General features: G+C 44.1%; 1 protein-coding gene across 1 annotated transcript in view; it reads left to right on the top strand.

The window, feature by feature from the left end:
• Positions 1–20,628, top strand: part of DRP2 (dystrophin related protein 2) — a 353,198-nt gene that overhangs the window by 90,839 nt on the left and 241,731 nt on the right. The window contains exons 7-10 of the mRNA XM_044306534.1: positions 918–996; positions 10,971–11,031; positions 13,429–13,490; positions 16,276–16,350. Coding sequence (XP_044162469.1) covers positions 918–996; positions 10,971–11,031; positions 13,429–13,490; positions 16,276–16,350 — 277 coding nt within the window. The remainder of the gene's footprint in view (positions 1–917; positions 997–10,970; positions 11,032–13,428; positions 13,491–16,275; positions 16,351–20,628) is intronic.

Raw genomic sequence — 20,628 nt, 5'->3', positions numbered from 1 at the left:
CAGTGTGAATCTACAATTTTCATAGTCATGAAAATAAAGAAAACTCTTTGAATGAGGTGTGTCCAAACTTTTGGTCTGTACTGTATATATAAATATATATTTATACAATGTACACGCGATTGTTTGTTTGGATTTACCATAGAAACACAGAGATCTACATTTCACTTTTCACTTTAGATGAATTTGAGAAAGAAAAAATTGCTGTGATAACAGACCAAGTCTTTAAAGTGTAATCATCATGTTTTCATGAAAAACCCAAACAAAACATTTTTTAGCATATGTTACTGCTGCAGCAGCATTATGCATAAAGCAATCTTTGGTTTCTTCATACCACTGTTTTCCTAGAGTTTTTCCCTTAGTTACGGCTGTTTAAACATTTACAATGTGAGGAACTTCTCAAGATGGCTGCTCTGCCAGTTCTCTGAGGCCAAAACTGCTTTCCCTCACTTCACATACACACTTTCTGTAGCCAGCAGCTCCCTGCCAGCCAATCAGATTGGATTACTTAGAGACATGCCCCCTCACTCTGAAGCCTAATGAAGGCATGCAGTGTGAAGGATCACCCCTCTGTCTATTTGTCTTCTTAGCCGGATACAATAGCAACTGTCTTTTAAGGGAGCAGTGGAAAGGGACAGGGAACATTAATGAAAGCTGTTATTATAAAGGTAATTACAGATCTTTTGACAATCATTGACAGACTCAGGTATATATGCTTAGCTCTAATAAACTAACAAACAAAATAAATATGAGTTACACTTAAAAGAGTTGACATTGTTCAAATCTGATGGTACCAAAATATTTGTTCAGTCATATATTGTATGTTTAGACAATGGCTTGACAGCCCATGAGAATATTCTTTAAAATGTGTGTAGAGACAAATGGAATAATTGTGTATATGTATTATTATTCTTGTGCAGACTTCTGTTACAGAACGTCTCCGTCAGCTGCAGGATGCTCACCGTGACTTTGGACCTGAGTCTCAACATTTTTTATCTTGTAAGTTTTTTTTTTTTTTTTTTTTAATTGAATGTTTAAGTCTATGCACACCAATGGGAACAATTTTTTACATTTTTAAACATTGCATTTTATTAATTTTGGTCTAAATTAAAAAAAATTCTAATTGATGTTTATTCAACAGATGCTGCTCTGATGGCTCAATCTGTAGCCCTTATCCTGACAGCTCATAAACACTCATTACAACTAAAGTATTTTCAATCTGATAAAAATATGGCTTAACCCTTTCCCTTGGGGAGGTGGTGCTTAAGTAGCCATGGGCATATATCATACGTCCTTGCTACTGATGGCTGGTTCTCAGACTGTATAGCAGCTAGAGACACCATTCAGTGTTGGTTTTACATCTTGCAATCTTACAAGTTTTAAAACAAGACTAAGACTGTAGTGCTAGTCCCAGTCAAGGCTGCATATACAGGTCCTTCTAAAAAAAAATCGCATATTGTGATAAAGTTCATTATTTTCTGTAATGTACTGATAAACATTAGACTTTCATATATTTTAGATTCATTACACACAACTGAAGTAGTTCAAGCCTTTTATTGTTTTAATATTGATGATTTTGGCATACAGCTCATGAAAACCCAAAATTCCTATCTAAAAAAATTAGCATATCATGGAAAGGTTCTCTAAACGAGCTATTAACCTAATCATCTGAATCAACTAATTAACTCTAAACACCTGCAAAAGATTCCTGAGGCTTTTAAAAACTCCCAGCCTGGTTCATTACTCAAAACCGCAATCATGGGTAAGACTGCCGACCTGACTGCTGTCCAGAAGGCCATCATTTACACCCTCAAGCAAGAGGGTAAGACACAGAAAGAAATTTCTGAACGAATAGGCTGTTCCCAGAGTGCTGTATCAAGGCACCTCAGTGGGAAGTCTGTGGGAAGGAAAAAGTGTGGCAGAAAACGCTGCACAACGAGAAGAGGTGACCGGACCCTGAGGAAGATTGTGGAGAAGGACCGATTCCAGACCTTGGGGGACCTGCGGAAGCAGTGGACTGAGTCTGGAGTAGAAACATCCAGAGCCACCGTGTACAGGCGTGTGCAGGAAATGGGCTACAGGTGCCGCATTCCCCAGGTCAAGCAACTTTTGAACCAGAAACAGCGGCAGAAGCGCCTGACCTGGGCTACAGAGAAGCAGCACTGGACTGTTGCTCAGTGGTCCAAAGTACTTTTTTCGGATGAAAGCAAATTTTGCATGTCATTCGGAAATCAAGGTGCCAGAGTCTGGAGGAAGACTGGGGAGAGGGAAATGCCAAAATGCCTGAAGTCCAGTGTCAAGTACCCACAGTCAGTGATGGTCTGGGGTGCCATGTCAGCTGCTGGTGTTGGTCCACTGTGTTTTATCAAGGGCAGGGTCAGTGCAGCTCGCTATCAGGAGATTTTGGAGCACTTCATGCTTCCATCTGCTGAAAAGCTTTATGGAGATGAAGATTTCATTTTTCAGCACGACCTGGCACCTGCTCACAGTGCCAAAACCACTGGTAAATGGTTTACTGACCATGGTATTACTGTGCTCAATTGGCCTGCCAACTCTCCTGACCTGAACCCCATAGAGAATCTGTGGGATATTGGGAAGAGAAAGTTGAGAGACGCAAGACCCAACACTCTGGATGAGCTTAAGGCCGCTATCGAAGCATCCTGGGTAGGGATGAGCGAACTCGAACTGTATAGTTCGGGTTCGTACCGAATTTTGGGGTGTCCGTGACACGGACCCGAACCCGGACATTTTTGTAAAAGTCCGGGTTCGGGTTCGGTGTTCGTCGCTTTCTTGGCGCTTTTGTGACGCTTTCTTGGCGCTTTTTGAAAGGCTGCAAAGCAGCCAATCAACAAGCGTCATACTACTTGCCCCAAGAGGCCATCACAGCCATGCCTACTATTGGCATGGCTGTGATTGGCCAGAGCACCATGTGACCCAGCCTCTATTTAAGCTGGAGTCACATAGCGCCGCCCGTCACTCTGCTCTGATTAGCGTAGGGAGAGGTTGCGGCTGCGACAGTAGGGCGAGATTAGGCAGATTAACTCCTCCAAAGGACTTGATTATTGATCGATCTGCAGCTGTGGATCATTGAGCTGCTGATACTCAATTGCTCACTGTTTATAGGCTGCCCAGAGCGTTTGTCAGTCACATTTTTCTGGGGTGATCGGCGGCCATTTTGTGTCTTGTGGTGCGCCAGCACAAGCTGCGACCAAGTGCATTTAACCCTCAATGGTGTGGTTGTTTTTTGGCTAAAGCCTACATCAGGGTGAAGCTGTCACACCAAGTGCATTTAACCAGCAATAGTCTGTTTATTTTTTGGCCATATACTAAATCAGGGGCAAGCTGCGCCCGTCACCAAGTGCATTTAACCCTCAGTAGTGTGGTTGGTCAAGCTATCACACCAAGTGCATTTAACCAGCAATAGTCTGTTCATTTTTTGGCCATATACTAAATCAGGGGCAAGCTGCGCCCGTCACCAAGTGCATTTAACCAGCAATAGTCTGTTCATTTTTTGGCCATATACTACATCAGGGGCAAGCTGCGCCCGTCACCAAGTGCATTTAACCCTCAGTAGTGTGGTTGGTCAAGCTATCACACCAAGTGCATTTAACCAGCAATAGTCTGTTCATTTTTTGGCCATATACTAAATCAGGGGCAAGCTGCGCCCGTCACCAAGTGCATTTAACCAGCAATAGTCTGTTCATTTTTTGGCCATATACTACATCAGGGGCAAGCTGCGCCCGTCACCAAGTGCATTTAACCCTCAGTAGTGTGGTTGGTCAAGCTGTGACACCAAGTGCATTTAACCAGCAATAGTCTGTTCATTTTTTGGCCATATACTACATCAGGGGCAAGCTGCGCCCGTCACCAAGTGCATTTAACCAGCAATAGTGTGGTTATTTTTTGGCCATATCCCAGTCTAATTCTGTCACTAAATCCATACCGGTCACCCAGCGCCTAAATACTAGGCCTCAAATTTATATCCCGCTAAATCTGTCGTTACCGCTGTACTGTTGTGGCTGGGCAAGTTATTTAGTGTCCGTCAAAGCACATTTTTTGTTCTGGGTTGAAATACAATTCCCAATTTAGCAATTTCATAATTTTAGTGGTTTCTGCTATATCAGAGCTATTTGAAATCTATCCCTAAAAGGGTATATAATATTCAAGGTGCACATAGGGTCATTCAGAATAACTTCACACACACGCTACTGTGCATTTCCAAGTCTAATTATGTCACTAAATCCATACCGGTCACCCAGCGCCTAAATACTAGGCCTCAAATTTATATCCCGCTAAATCTCTCGTTACCGCTGTCCTGTTGTGGCTGGGAAAGTTATTTAGTGTCTGTCAAAGCACATTTTTTGTTCTGGGTTGAAATAAAATTCCCAATTTAGCAATTTCATAATTTAGTGGTTTCTGCTATATCAGAGCTATTTGAAATCTATCCCTAAAAGGGTATATAATATTCAAGGTGCACATAGGGTCATTCAGAATAACTTCACACACACGCTACTGTGCATTTCCAAGTCCAATTCTGTTAGTAAATCCATACCGGTCACCCAGCGCCTAAATACTAGGCCTCAAATTTATATCCCGCTAAATCTCTCGTTACCGCTGTCCTGTTGTGGCTGGGAAAGTTATTTAGTGTCCGTCAAAGCACATTTTTTGTTCTGGGTTGAAATACAATTCCCAATTTAGCAATTTCATAATTTAGTGGTTCCTGCTATATCAGAGCTATTTGAAATCTATCCCTAAAAGGGTATATAATATTCAAGGTGCACATAGGGTCATTCAGAATAACTTCACACACACGCTACTGTGCATTTCCAAGTCCAATTCTGTTAGTAAATCCATACCGGTCACCCAGCGCCTAAATACTAGGCCTCAAATTTATTTCCCGCTAAATCTCTCGTTACCGCTGTCCTGTTGTGGCTGGGAAAGTTATTTAGTGTCCGTCAAAGCACATTTTTTGTTCTGGGTTGAAATACAATTCCCAATTTAGCAATTTCATAATTTAGTGGTTTCTGCTATATCAGAGCTATTTGAAATCTATCCCTAAAAGGGTATATAATATTCAAGGTGCACATAGGGTCATTCAGAATAACTTCACACACACGCTACTGTGCATTTCCAAGTCCAATTCTGTTAGTAAATCCATACCGGTCACCCAGCGCCTTAATACTAGGCCTCAAATTTATATCCCGCTGAATTTGAATACAATACATTGGGCCAAATAATATTTTTGTTGTTGTGGTGAACCATAACAATGAGAAAAACATCTAGTAAGGGACGCGGACGTGGACATGGTCGTGGTGATGTTAGTGGACCCTCTGGTGCTGGGAGAGGACGTGGCCGTTCTGCCACATCCACACGTCCTAGTGTACCAACTACCTCAGGTCCCAGTAGCCGCCAGAATTTACAGCGATATATGGTGGGGCCCAATGCCGTTCTAAGGATGGTAAGGCCTGAGCAGGTACAGGCATTAGTCAATTGGGTGGCCGACAGTGGATCCAGCACGTTCACATTATCTCCCAACCAGTCTTCTGCAGAAAGCGCACAGATGGCGCCTGAAAACCAACCCGATCAGTCTGTCACATCACCCCCATGCATACCAGGGAAACTGTCTCAGCCTCAAGTTATGCAGCAGTCTCTTATGCTGTTTGAAGACTCCGCTGGCAGGGTTTCCCAAGGGCATCCACCTAGCCCTTCCCCAGCGGTGAAAGACATAGTATGCACTGACGCACAACCACTTATGTTTCCTGATGATGAGGACATGGGAATACCACCTCAGCATGTTTCTGATGATGACGAAACACAGGTGCCAACTGCTGCGTCTTTCTGCAGTGTGCAGACTGAACAGGAGGTCAGGGATCAAGACTGGGTGGAAGACGATGCAGGGGACGATGAGGTCCTAGACCCCACATGGAATGAAGGTCGTGCCACTGACTTTCACAGTTCGGAGGAAGAGGCAGTGGTGAGACCGAGCCAACAGCGTAGCAAAAGAGGGAGCAGTGGGCAAAAGCAGAACACCCGCCGCCAAGAGACTCCGCCTGCTACTGACCGCCGCCATCTGGGACCGAGCACCCCAAAGGCAGCTTCAAGGAGTTCCCTGGCATGGCACTTCTTCAAACAATGTGCTGACGACAAGACCCGAGTGGTTTGCACGCTGTGCCATCAGAGCCTGAAGCGAGGCATTAACGTTCTGAACCTGAGCACAACCTGCATGACCAGGCACCTGCATGCAAAGCATGAACTGCAGTGGAGTAAACACCTTAAAACCAAGGAAGTCACTCAGGCTCCCCCTGCTACCTCTTCTGCTGCTGCCGCCTCGGCCTCTTCTGCTGCTGCCGCCTCGGCCTCTTCCTCCGCCTCTGGAGGAACGTTGGCACCTGCCGCCCAGCAAACAGGGGATGTACCACCAACACCACCACCACCACCTCCGTCACCAAGCGTCTCAACCATGTCACACGGCAGCGTTCAGCTCTCCATCTCACAAACATTTGAGAGAAAGCGTAAATTCCCACCTAGCCACCCTCGATCCCTGGCCCTGAATGCCAGCATTTCTAAACTACTGGCCTATGAAATGCTGTCATTTAGGCTGGTGGACACAGACAGCTTCAAACAGCTCATGTCGCTTGCTGTCCCACAGTATGTTGTTCCCAGCCGCCACTACTTCTCCAAGAGAGCCGTGCCTTCCCTGCACAACCAAGTATCCGATAAAATCAAGTGTGCACTGCGCAACGCCATCTGTAGCAAGGTCCACCTAACCACAGATACGTGGACCAGTAAGCACGGCCAGGGACGCTATATCTCCCTAACTGCACACTGGGTAAATGTAGTGGCAGCTGGGCCCCAGGCGGAGAGCTGTTTGGCGCACGTCCTTCCGCCGCCAAGGATCGCAGGGCAACATTCTTTGCCTCCTGTTGCCACCTCCTCCTTCTCGGCTTCCTCCTCCTCTTCTTCCACCTGCTCATCCAGTCAGCCACACACCTTCACCACCAACTTCAGCACAGCCCGGGGTAAACGTCAGCAGGCCATTCTGAAACTCATATGTTTGGGGGACAGGCCCCACACCGCACAGGAGTTGTGGCGGGGTATAGAACAACAGACCGACGAGTGGTTGCTGCCGGTGAGCCTCAAGCCCGGCCTGGTGGTGTGTGATAATGGGCGAAATCTCGTTGCAGCTCTGGGACTAGCCAATTTGACGCACATCCCTTGCTTGGCGCATGTGCTGAATTTGGTGGTGCAGAAGTTCATACACAACTACCCCGACATGTCAGAGCTGCTGCATAAAGTGCGGGCCGTCTGTTCGCGCTTCCGGCGTTCACATCCTGCTGCTGCTCGCCTGTCTGCGCTACAGCGTAACTTCGGCCTTCCCGCTCACCGCCTCATATGCGACGTGCCCACCAGGTGGAACTCCACCTTGCACATGCTGGACAGACTGTGCGAGCAGCAGCAGGCCATAGTGGAGTTTCAGCTGCAGCACGCACGGGTCAGTCGCACTACAGAACTGCACCACTTCACCACCAATGACTGGGCCTCCATGCGAGACCTGTGTGCCCTGTTGCGCTGTTTCGAGTACTCCACCAACATGGCCAGTGGCGATGACGCCGTTATCAGTGTTACAATACCACTTCTATGTCTCCTTGAGAAAACACTTAGGGCGATGATGGAAGAGGAGGTGGCCCAGGAGGAGGAGGAGGAGGAAGAGGGGTCATTTTTAGCACTTTCAGGCCAGTCTCTTCGAAGTGACTCAGAGGGAGGTTTTTGGCAACAGCAGAGGCCAGGTACAAATGTGGCCAGCCAGGGCCCACTACTGGAGGACGAGGAGGACGAGGATGAGGAGGAGGTGGAGGAGGATGAGGATGAAGCATGGTCACAGCGGGGTGGCACCCAACGCAGCTCGGGTCCATCACTGGTGCGTGACTGGGGGGAAAGGCAGGACGATGACGATACGCCTCCCACAGAGGACAGCTTGTCCTTACCCCTGGGCAGCCTGGCACACATGAGCGACTACATGCTGCAGTGCCTGCGCAATGACAGCAGAGTTGCCCACATTTTAACCTGTGCGGACTACTGGGTTGCCACCCTGCTGGATCCACGCTACAAAGACAATGTGCCCACCTTACTTCCTGCACTGGAGCGTGATAGGAAGATGCGCGAGTACAAGCGCACGTTGGTAGACGCGCTACTGAGAGCATTCCCAAATGTCACAGGGGAACAAGTGGAAGCCCAAGGCCAAGGCAGAGGAGGAGCAAGAGGTCGCCAAGGCAGCTGTGTCAATGCCAGCTCCTTTGAGGGCAGGGTTAGCATGGCAGAGATGTGGAAAACTTTTGTCAACACGCCACAGCTAACTGCACCACCACCTGATACGCAACGTGTTAGCAGGAGGCAACATTTCACTAACATGGTGGAACAGTACATGTGCACACCCCTCCACGTACTGACTGATGGTTCGGCCCCATTCAACTTCTGGGTCTCTAAATTGTCCACGTGGCCAGAGCTAGCCTTTTATGCCTTGGAGGTGCTGGCCTGCCCGGCGGCCAGCGTTTTGTCTGAACGTGTATTCAGCACGGCAGGGGGCGTCATTACAGACAAACGCAGCCGCCTGTCTACAGCCAATGTGGACAAGCTGACGTTCATAAAAATGAACCAGGCATGGATCCCACAGGACCTGTCCATCCCTTGTGCAGATTAGACAATAACTACCTCCCCTTAACCATATATTATTGTACTCCAGGGCACTTCCTCATTCAATTCTATTTTTATTTTCATTTTACCATTATATTGCGAGGCTACCCAAAGTTGAATGAACCTCTCCTCTGTCTGGGTGCCGGGGCCTAAATATATGCCAATGGACTGTTCCAATGTTGGGTGACGTGAAGCCTGATTCTCTGCTATGACATGCAGAATGATTCTCTGCTGACATGAAGCCAGATCCTCTGTTACGGGACCTCTCTCCTCTGCCTGGGTGCTGGGCCTAAATTTATGAAAATGGACTCTTACAGTGGTGGCTGACGTGAAGCCTGATTCTCTGCTATGATATGAAGACTGATTCTCTGCTGACATGAAGCCAGATTGTCTGTTACGGGACCTCTCTCCTCTGCCTGGGTGCTGGGCCTAAATATATGCCAATGGACTGTTGCAGTGGTGGGTGACGTGAAGCCTCATTCTCTGCTATGACATGCAGACTAATTCTCTGCTGACATGAAGCCAGATTGTCTGTTACGGGACCTCTCTCCTCTGCCTGGGTGCTGGGCCTAAACTTATGAAAATGGACTCTTACAGTGGTGGCTGACGTGAAGCCTGATTCTCTGCTATGACATGAAGACTGATTCTCTGCTGACATGAAGCCAGATCCTCTGTTACGGGACCTCTCTCCTCTGCCTGGGTGCTGGGCCTAAATATATGCCAATGGACTGTTGCAGTGGTGGGTGACGTGGAGCCTCATTCTCTGCTATGACATGCAGACTAATTCTCTGCTGACATGAAGCCAGATTGTCTGTTACGGGACCTCTCTCCTCTGCCTGGGTGCTGGGCCTAAACTTATGAAAATGGACTCTTACAGTGGTGGGTGACGTGAAGCCTCATTCTCTGCTATGACATGCAGACTAATTCTCTGCTGACATGAAGCCAGATTGTCTGTCACGGGACCTCTCTCCTCTGCCTGGGTGCTGGGCCTAAATTTATGACAATGGACTGTTGCAGTGGTGGGTGACGTGAAGCCTGATTCTCTGCTATGACATGCAGACTAATTCTCTGCTGACATGAAGCCAGATCCGCTGTTACGGGACCTCTCTCCTCTGCCTGTGTGCTGGGCCTAAATATATGCCAATGGACTGTTGCAGTGGTGGCTGACGTGAAGCCTCATTCTCTGCTATGACATGCAGACTAATTCTCTGCTGACATGAAGCCAGATTGTCTGTTACGGGACCTCTCTCCTCTGCCTGTGTGCTGGGCCTAAATATATGCCAATGGACTGTTGCAGTGGTGGCTGACGTGAAGCCTCATTCTCTGCTATGACATGCAGACTAATTCTCTGCTGACATGAAGCCAGATTGTCTGTTACGGGACCTCTCTCCTCTGCCTGTGTGCTGGGCCTAAATATATGCCAATGGACTGTTGCAGTGGTGGCTGACGTGAAGCCTCATTCTCTGCTATGACATGCAGACTGATTCTCTGCTGACATGAAGCCAGATTGTCTGTTACGGGACCTCTCTCCTCTGCCTGGGTGCTGGGCCTAAATATATGCCAATGGACTGTTCCAATGTTGGGTGACGTGAAGCCTGATTCTCTGCTATGACATGCAGACTAATTCTCTGCTGACATGAAGCCAGATTCTCTGTCCGCATTTTTTGCGGACCCATTGAAATAAATGGGTCCGCATCCGATTCGCTAAATAAAATGGATTGGACACGGAAACAAACAACGTTTGTGTGCATATAGCCTAAGGCATTTCACTGTGGTTCTGCAAAAAAATCCTTACGGAAAAGCCATGTGTGATCCACACCGTGTGCAAGCATCCTCTTTAATACATTTTATAATAAAATGACTTATAATAAATCAGAACTGTTAAGAGAAGTTCATGGCATAATTTGCTTGTAAAGGCAGAGCTTAAGGCCTCATGCAGACGACCGTTTTTTTCGGGTCCGCTTCCGAGCCGCAGTTTTTGCGGCTCGGGTGCTGACCCATTCACTTCAATGGGGCTGCAAAAGATGCGGCCCCATTGCTGTCCGCTGCTCCTTTCCGAGGCCCTGCAAAAAAAATATAGCATGTCCTATTCTTGTCCGTTTTGCGGACAAGAGTAGGCATGTCTACAATGGGCCCGCCCGTTCCGTAAATTGCGTAAGGCACACGGGCGGCTTCCGTTTTTTGCGGACCGCAAAAAGTGGAACGATCGTGTGCATGAGGCATAAAGCTGATACTAGACAGTCAGTTCTGTCATCTAATTTGTGATAAAATATCTATTCCAGCTTCCGTACAGGTGCCATGGGAGAGAGCAATATCCCCCAACAAAGTTCCCTACTATATCAAGTGAGTAAAACTAATATACTCTGGGTTTTGCTTTAGCTTCTTGTTTTGTCATCTTTCATATCACTTTGTTGTTTTGTTTGCATTTGTAGGTTAACTTTTGTGACACTTAGGCCCCTTTCACACGGACGAGAATTCCGCACAGGTGCAATGCGTGAGGTGAATGCATTGCACCCGCACTGAATCCGGACCCATTCACTTCAATGGGGCTGTGCACATGAGCGATGATTTTCACGCATCACTTGTGTGTTGCGTAAAAATCGCAGCATGTTCTATATTCTGCGTTTTTCACGCAACGCCATTGAAATGAATGGGTCTGCGTGAAAAGCGCACCGCATCCGCAAGCACATGCGGATGCGGTGCGATTTTCATGCATGGTTGCTAGGACATGATGTTAGTAAATTGATAAAAGTCCATTTACTGTATTATTTTTCCTTATAGCATGGTTATAAAGGAAAATAATAGCATTCTTAATACAGAATGCTTACTAAAATGTTGCTTGAGGGGTTAAAAAATACAAAAGAAAATAACTCACCTCATCCTATTCTTCGCGCAGTCGGCATTCTATTCTTAATTCTTCTTTCAGGACCTGCAAAAGGACTGATGACGTAATTGGAGAATGCCGGCTGCGCGAACAATAGGATGAGGTGATTATTATTTTTTTAACCCCTCAAGCAACAATTTAGTAAGCATTCTGTATTAAGAATGCTATTATTTTCCTTTATAACCATGCACAGGTGAATGGGTGAAGGATTCAGTATGGGTGCAATGCGTTCACCTCACGCATTGCACCTCGCCCGTGTTAAAGGGGCCTTAGGGGTTCATTTTCAGGCCAGTTTTAGGCGTAAAAATTTTGCACATGCCTGTTGTGTGATTTTTTTAAATGTCCTTTCACCTAAATATAGGAGCACACAATGTTTTTCCGCCATCCTTGCCACTTTGAAGTGGCGGTGTCTGGGCCAAAAGTCCTGGTAAATTTACAAGCTTTTACACCTGTTTCCAGGCATAAACGACTATTGAAATCTACTACAGTGAGGGACTGCAGTAGATTTCAATCTAGGCGCATGGACTGCTAGAAGCTGAACCTAATTTATGATGAGGCACGTGCTTCATTGTAAATTAGGCACATTCTCCAGCAGCGCAGGGGGTATCAAAGACCGACGTAAACCTCTGGTCTTTGATAAATAATCCTCTTAACCACTTCCCGACCTCCGTTGTATATGTTCTGCAGAAGTCGAGTCTTTAAACATGGTGCCCACTCAGTTTCTTAGTAAAACAGCAGGCATCCGGACGCAATGTCTGTGATAATGACAGTCATGGACATTTAAGGCCTCAATCACCCCCAGATGTGACCACAGCATCTGAGAGGGCTTTCCATACTGAGATTGGGGTAGCCATTCAATTGCTTTGGCAGCCTTGGGCCTTCTTCAGGCTTCGAGGCCTACCACAGCAATGTTCCTAGAAAGCTCTGCCTTTGATAAATCATTGCAGTCTATGGTAGAAGAAATCAGAGTATTGTATGTTAAAGTCCCGAAGGGCGACTTAAAAAAGTGAAAAAAAGCATTAAAAAAATGTTTTAAATAAAAAAATATAAAAATTCTAATCACCCTTTTCCCATTATAAAAAGAAAAAGAAATAATAACAAATAAAGATTATTAGCATCGACACATCCGAAAATGATCTTAAAATATAAATGTATTTATCCTTTACAGTGAACTCCATACGATTAGCTGTTTTTTTCCTTATCACTTCACAGTCCACAAAAATGTCATCAAAGTGATCCAAAATGGTATCAATAAAAACTAGAGATCGCCTCTCAAAAAGGAGCCCTCATACAGCTGCATAGACGAAAATATAGAAAAGGGTCAGAATATGGGGATGCAAAGAAAAAAAATTCAAATTTTTTTAACCTTATTTTTAGGTATTAAAAATAATCATACTGACCTTGAGAATGAAGGTTATAGGTCAGTTTTGCTACACAGTCAATTACGTGAAAACAAATCCCATAAAACTATGGCAGAATTGTGTGTTTTTTCCCAATTTCGCCTCTTTTGTATTTTTTGTCCTGCTTTCCACTTTATCATATGCAATATTAAATGGTTGCATTGGAAAGTGCAACTTTCTTGCAAAAACTCAAGCCCTCATACAGCTATGTGAATGAAACAATAAAAAAGTTATGGGTTAAATGTATGGTATAAGTTAAAAAATAAAAACGCAAAGACAGAAAATCGCAGGGTCTTGAAAGACAGTGAAATGCTGTTTGTTTTCTAGTAGAACAAGGCAATCCTCTTCTGACTTCATATTTTTCAGGGTTTCCAGAGATTTTGTGAGATGCAATGTTTGTCTTGTGCCAGGGTGATAGACATTGCTTATCTTTAGCTGTTTGTTCTTTTCTTGTAGCCACCAGGCACAAACAACCTGCTGGGATCATCCAAAAATGACTGAGCTTTACCAGGCACTTGGTGAGAAGTTCTTCATTTTTTACAGCCTACCCCAATTTCTGTTCTCTTATGCCTATCCTTTCATATATTTGTTAATTCAGCATCAAATATGTACATTCACATATATAAATAATACATAGAGTCTGTGCAAGTACAAATTTTGAATTATTTTTGCATTGACATGTACAGTTGCAAGAAAAAGTATGTGAACCCTTTGGAATGATATGGATTTCTGTACAAATTGGTCATAAAATGTGATCTGATCTTCGTCTAAGTCACAACAATAGACAATTACAGTCTGCTTAAACTAATAACACAAATAATTAAATGTTACCATGTTTTTATTGAACACACCATGTAAACATTCACAGTCCAGATGGAAAAAGTATGTGAACCCCTAGACTAATGACATCTCCAAGAGCTAATTGGAGTGAGGTGTCAGCCAACTTGGAGTCCAATCAATGAGATGAGATTGGAGGTGTTGGTTACAGCTGTCCTGCCCTATAAAACACACACCAGTTCTGGGTTTGCTTTTCACAAGAAGCGTTGCCTGATGTGAATGATGCCTCTCACAAAAGAGCTCTCAGAAGACCTACGATTAAGAATTGTTGACTTGCATAAAGCTGGAAAGGGTAATAAAAGTATCTTCAAAAGCCTTGCTGTTTATCAGTCTACGGTAAGACAGATTGTCTATAAATGGAGAAAGTTCAGCACTGCTGCTACTCTCCCTAGGAGTGGCCGTCCTGTAAAGTTGACTGCAAGAGCACACATCCGTTATGCGGAATGCACACGCAGCGGTGCCCGTGTATTGCAGATCCGCAAATACGGTCCGCAATGCGGCAATGGGCAGCACACGTTCGAGTGCAATAGGCCTAAGATGAATGTTTATTTGCTTGTGTGTTTTAGGGAATATATACTGAAATACATACAGCAGATACAGGTCAGGAAAGGCCTCTTTCACATGAGCAATATGGATTGTGCCAGGATCTGTTCAGGGAAAAACGGATGGTTTTGCACGCAAGTTCCAATTAGTGTTGTTTACGTTCAGTGTTTCAGTTTGATGCGTTTTTCGTGCGCGTAAGTGAAGATTAAGGCCTCTTTCACACTGGCGTGTGCGCCCCGTTGCAAAATGCGGGCCGCAATACACGAGCACAGTCCGTGGGACAGCTGCAGCGGATCGTGGACCCATTCGCTTGAATGGGTCCGCGATCCGGCCATTCCGCAAAAAGATAGGACATGTTCTATCTTTTTGCGGAACGGAAATACGGGACAAAACCCCACGGAAGCACTCCGTAGTGCTTCCGTAGGGTTCCGTTCCGTGGTTCTGTTCCGCACCATTCCGCATCTCCAGATTTGCGGACCGATTCAAGTGAATGGGTCCGCATAGTGATGTGGAATGCCCATGGAACGGCACCCGTGTATTGCGGATCTGCAAATGCGGTCCGCATTACGGCAACAGGGCGCACACGCCAGTGTGAAAGAGGCCTAACACTGAACATCTCCTAACGACCATCAATAAAAAATGTACCTCATCCAGATTGTATCCGGATGCCTTCCATTTTTCACGCAAACATCATTCACTTCTATGTGGGCAGGGCTGTGTGAAAAACACACAATATCGAACTTGCTGCTATTTTATCCGTGATAAACAATGCTCATGTGCACAGACTTATTAAAATGAATGGGCCAGTAGTCAGTCTGCATTGCATCTGGACAGAAAACTCATTCGTGTGAAAGGGGCCTAACAGAGAAGAAAAAGCATCAAGTGCAGTAGATGGGTAACTTTACAGTAAAATACATTTTACAGGGGGTATTTCCAGTTTTGTGCTGCCTATGGCTTCAAGGGGAAAATATGTCCCCATTATAGTAATACATGTGCACATTAGGGGTTAATAATAGTATGGGATTTATCTATTGCACTGTAGGGTTGATATAAGTGTGGATATGCTGACCAGCAGCAGGACCTTGTGTGGAGGAGTCCCAAAGGGTTTGATGTAGCACGGGCCTGTGGGCTCCATGGACTATGGGACTCGGTTACAACTGCAACTCCTACTGCACACCACACGTATACACACTTCATACTCACAGAAGCTTCCCTACCTCAGTAAATCCAGCATTTTCTGGGTTGCTCTGTTTGTGCACTTTTATATTATGTTCTCACACAGGAATGGACAAGGACTTGCGGTGCAGAATCTTTTGTCATATAACTAACGTATGGCTGCTTCCCACTCACGCTCTGTTTCCTTCACACAATTTTTTGTGGCAGTTTTTAAGAAATGTCAACGTCTTTTTTCCCCTTTTTTTGTCACATTTTTACATGGTTTTCAGGATTTTCTTCCCTATAGAGCACTGTATGGAAAAAAATTAAAAAAGCATGTACGTGAAAAAGGAGAAAAGCAGCACAAAAGTTCACAATTTGTGGTGCATTTCATAATTTACCATTGGCTTTCAGCAAACATTTGGCCATAGCCTTTTTTGCAAAAACTGCAGGAAAAGTTCTCAAAACCACCATGTTTTTCCTAAAAAGCCTAGGTAGTATGCCACTGGGCTCCATATTTAGTGAATAAACAGGGCAGAAGGAAGGTATCTGTTATCAGGATTTGATTTCATAGCACCTACAGCCTCCAATTACTCAAATAACTCCCATGTGTTAGGGCTGTATTACCCCAATCAGACCAATGGTCGCGTGTATAACAAAAGATCTGTCAGATAATCTGTTGGTGTATATATTAAATAGAGGTTTTAGTATATATTTAAATGATCGATTATAATGTATGTTTACTTTCTTCTGTTCACTTTTTTTCAGGAGATTTAAATAACATAAAATTTTCTGCATACCGGACAGCAATGAAACTACGCAGAGTACAAAAGTCTCTCAGATGTGAGCACTAGTGACTTTAAAATTGGATGCACAAGTTTGCGTGATGTATATTTATTTTCTATTTCTGATATACAGTGATACCTCGGTTCACGAACGCTTCTGTTCACGAACAACTCGGTTCACGAACAGAAAAGTTCATAAAAATATGCTCCGGTTCACGAACTCCGCCTCGGTTCACGAACAGGAGCCGCGGCCATTTTAATGCTATTTCCAGGCTGTCACATGGTCGTGACTTCCTGTAGGAAGAGGGTGGAGAGAAGAAGAGACACAGATAGAAGTACTGTGAGTACTCTGCAAACATTATAAGTGATTTTTTTATTTTTAGTGTGCTTTTTAGCACATACAGTACTGTACTTACTGTATTGTACAGTTCCCCCTGATGTCATTATGGAGGGGGACTCTCCCTCCAAACAATAACTGCCTCCCACCTGCCTTCCTCCATGACAGAAGTCATCTCAAGCAAGGTTAGTGTCCTCTCTTTATACATTACTATACTGTACTAATGTGTATTGTAATTTGTTTCATATTTTTGTGCTTCAAAAAAAACCCAAAAAAGTTCAGCACGGATTAACTGGATTTACTTTGAACCCTATGGGAAAATGTGCCTCGGTTCGCGACCAATTCGGTTCGCGACCAGAGTCAGTTCACGAATTAAGTTCGTGAACCGAGGTATCACTGTATTTTATATTTATATTATATTTTATATTGATGGATTATGTTTTGTTTTTTTTAACTCAGATTTAATACTTTTTTCCAATTTGCTGTGTAATTTAATCTTTCCTATTGTTTATACCTAGAATTATCCAAAATCAGGGGTTGATTAGCAGTGTGTCATACTGGGAATTTTCCGAGAGGGACGATTGCCTTTCATAAGCAGTGGTCCAATGTTGTCTGTTTACACACATTGCTTCTTCTCTTTAACCCCTTCCTTAAATATGACGTTCTATTACGTCATGGAAGTCAGTGACTTCCTGCATCTTGAGGTAATAGTACGTCATGGGGATCGGGTGGGCACCGGAGCAGTGCGCGCCCGATCACTGCAGGGGTCCTGTAGTCCCTGGTAGCTGGGCCCGTGCTGTATATCTGCCGGCATCGATGTAAAAGCCGATGCCGGCAGATTAACCCCTTCTATGTGATAACCGTGACATAGAAGGGGTTTGCTGCGGGTGATGGAGCCCATCAGGTCCCTGTGCTGCTGTGGCGGGGACCCGATGAGTGACATGGCAGCCCGATGCCGTACAGAGGATGCCCAATGCTTTGCACAGCATCGTGACCTGCCTTCTACGGGTGCCCAACATAATCCACCCCATCCGATAAACTTCATAAAAATAAAAACTGTGTAAAAAAAAGCCATTTTTGGCACCTTACATCACAAAAAGTGCAACACCAAGTGATCAAAAAGGCGTATCTCCCACGAAATGGTACCAATATCACCTAATCTCACAGAAAATGAGACCCTGCATAAGAAAATCGCTAAACTATAGCTCTCAGAACATGGAGACACTAAAACATAATTTTTTTGTTTCAAATATGCTATTTATGTGTTAAAGTGAAATAAATAAAAAAGTATACATATTAGGTATTGCCGCGTCTGTAACAACCTGCTCTACAAAAATATCATATGACCTAACACCGTAAGAAAAAGAAAAAAACTGCGACAAAAAAGCCATTTTTTGTCACCTTACATCACAAAAATTTCATCACCATGCGATCAAAAAGGCGTATGCCACCGAAAAAAGTAACAATCAAACCGTCACCTCATCCCACAAAAAATGAGACCCTACCTAAGACAATCGGTCAGAAAATTAAAAAGCTATGGACCCTAAAACATCTTTTTTTTGTTTCAAAAATGTTATTATTGTGTAAAACTTAAACAAATAAGAAAAAGTGCTCATATTAGGTATTGCCACGTCCGTAACAATCTGCTCTATAAAAATGTCAAATGAACTAACCCCTCAGGTGAACGCTGTAAAAATAAATAAAAACTGTGCCAAAATTACCAATTTTTTGGGTCACCTTACCCCATAAAGTGTATTAATGAATGATCAAAAAATCATATGTACACAAAATTGGAACCAATAAAAACGTCAACTCTTCCTGCAAAAAAAAAAGCCCCTGCATAAGATGATCGGCAGAAAATTTTAAAGAATAAGGTGTTAGAGAGACAAAAACAATTTGTTTCTTCAAAAATGCTTAATTATGTAAAACTGAAACAAACAAAGTAAAGTAGACATATTTGATATCATTGCGTCCTTTCCAACCTTCTCTCTAAAAATAGCACATAATCTACCCTGTCAGATGAATGTTGTAAAAAATAAAAATAGTGCCAAAACAGCTATTTTTTGGTTACCTTGCCTAACAAAAAAAGTAATATAGAGCAATTAAAAATCATATGTACCCCAATATAGTACCAATAAAACTGGCACCTTATCTCCTAGTTTTCAAAATGGAGTCACTTTTTGGGAGTTTCTACTGTAAGGTGCATCAGGGGGGCTTCAAATGAGACATGGCATCTAAAAACCAGTTCAGCAAAATCTGCCTTCGAAAAACCATATTGTGCTCCTTTTCTTCTGTGCCCTGCTGTGTGCCCTTACATCAGTTTATGAACACATGTGGTGTGTTTCTGTAAACGGCAGAATCAGGGTAATAAATATTGAGTTTTGTTTGACTGTTAACCCTTGATATGTTAAAGATTTTTTTTTATTAAAATGGAAAATCTGCCCAAAAAGTTAAATTTTGAAATTTCATCTCCATTTTCCCCCACAACAAATGTCAGTGTCTCAATAACATGTCATGTGGCCTTGAGCATCAATTACAGCTTAACAACGATGTCTCATGCTGTTCACAAATCGACTTATTATCTGCTGAGTAATGGCATCCCACTCTTCTCGAAGGGCAGCCCTCAGGTCTTTGAGGTTCTGGGGTACAGAGTTACGAGCCTTATACACTGCGACTCACCTGATCCCATAGGTTTTCAATGGGATTCAGGTCCGGAGAAAATGCAGGCCACTCCATTTGAGGTACCCCAGTCTCCAGCAGCCATTCCCTAATGATGCGACCTTGATGAGCTGTCGCATTGTCATCCATGAAGATGAAATTAGGCCTGTGTTGTTCATGCAGAGCACAATGACTGGATTAATGATGTTATTTAAGTAGTACATCTGCCCACACTGTAACACCACCACCAAAGGATCATCTGGTGGCAACAGTGGCTGATGTATAGCTCTCTCCTTGACGTCTCCAATGTCGTTGGTGGACATAACTTCTGCTCAGAGCGAATCGACTTTCATTGGTGAACAGCACTGAAGCCCACTGCAGCGTAGATGCTCCCTGGCACATGCAAACCGAGGTCGCAGGTGCCTGGTGGTGTGAATCAGGTACCTTTGTAGATTTTCTAGCACGCAGACCACACTGATGTAGACTGTTTTGAACTGTCTGACATGACATATGTTCATTGTAATTATGTTCACTTACATTTTTTGTGATTACAAATTAGACTTTTGCTCTTATCTCAATTTTAGGAGAAAAACAGTAACAATGCAGTTACATGACAAAAATCTGCATAACTACTCATATGCTAAATAGTTGCAAGTCCAAATCACCCATTTCCAATGTCTGACTGTTCATACTTTTTTGTGAACTCGAGCTGATGCTTCTTATGACGATATTGAAGTCGAAGCTTCTTCACCTTTTTCCGGCCCACCATTCCACACTTGTGTGATGCGTGTTGCACGATGCTTACATGGACGTCTGTTATGAAGCATACAATCAGGATGAATCAGTGATAGGTGGGGAACAAGGGGTAGTCACCTACCCCCAGTGTCACACCGGTCACAAAAAAAAAAAAAGGATGCGGTTGAGCGCCAAATTCCCAAATGACAAGGTGTAGGTGGGTGGTGGTACAGGTAGTCGTTATTAGTATTGAAAAAATCACCCATGTTGAGGTGCTGTGGGCTGATAGGTAGCGCACAGTGGTGGGTAGGTGAATGGTACAGGAATAAGATGACGTTTAACAGTAGTATTAGGTAAACTCTTAAAAACCTGAAAATCAATCACATATACATGCATAAAAATTGAGTGAATTCTTTAGAATCGTTCAAAACATATAATGGTAAAAATAAAGATAAAATTAAAACAATGTTAAAAATCCACTCACTTCACAGGGGGGGTTGCCAACAGGATGACCTTGAGGCACCTGTGGCAAGTAACCCCCCTAAGCCGGGATCGCGTGTAGGTTTGTTAGAGGTTGACGTCTACGACCTGGGTGTACAGCCTGGT

The sequence above is a fragment of the Bufo gargarizans genome, chromosome 9 (assembly GCF_014858855.1).
Source record: "Bufo gargarizans isolate SCDJY-AF-19 chromosome 9, ASM1485885v1, whole genome shotgun sequence".
Taxonomy (NCBI): Eukaryota; Metazoa; Chordata; class Amphibia; order Anura; family Bufonidae; genus Bufo; species Bufo gargarizans.
Note: the sequence above shows the minus strand (reverse complement) of the source record. Positions and strands in the feature narration are given on the sequence as shown.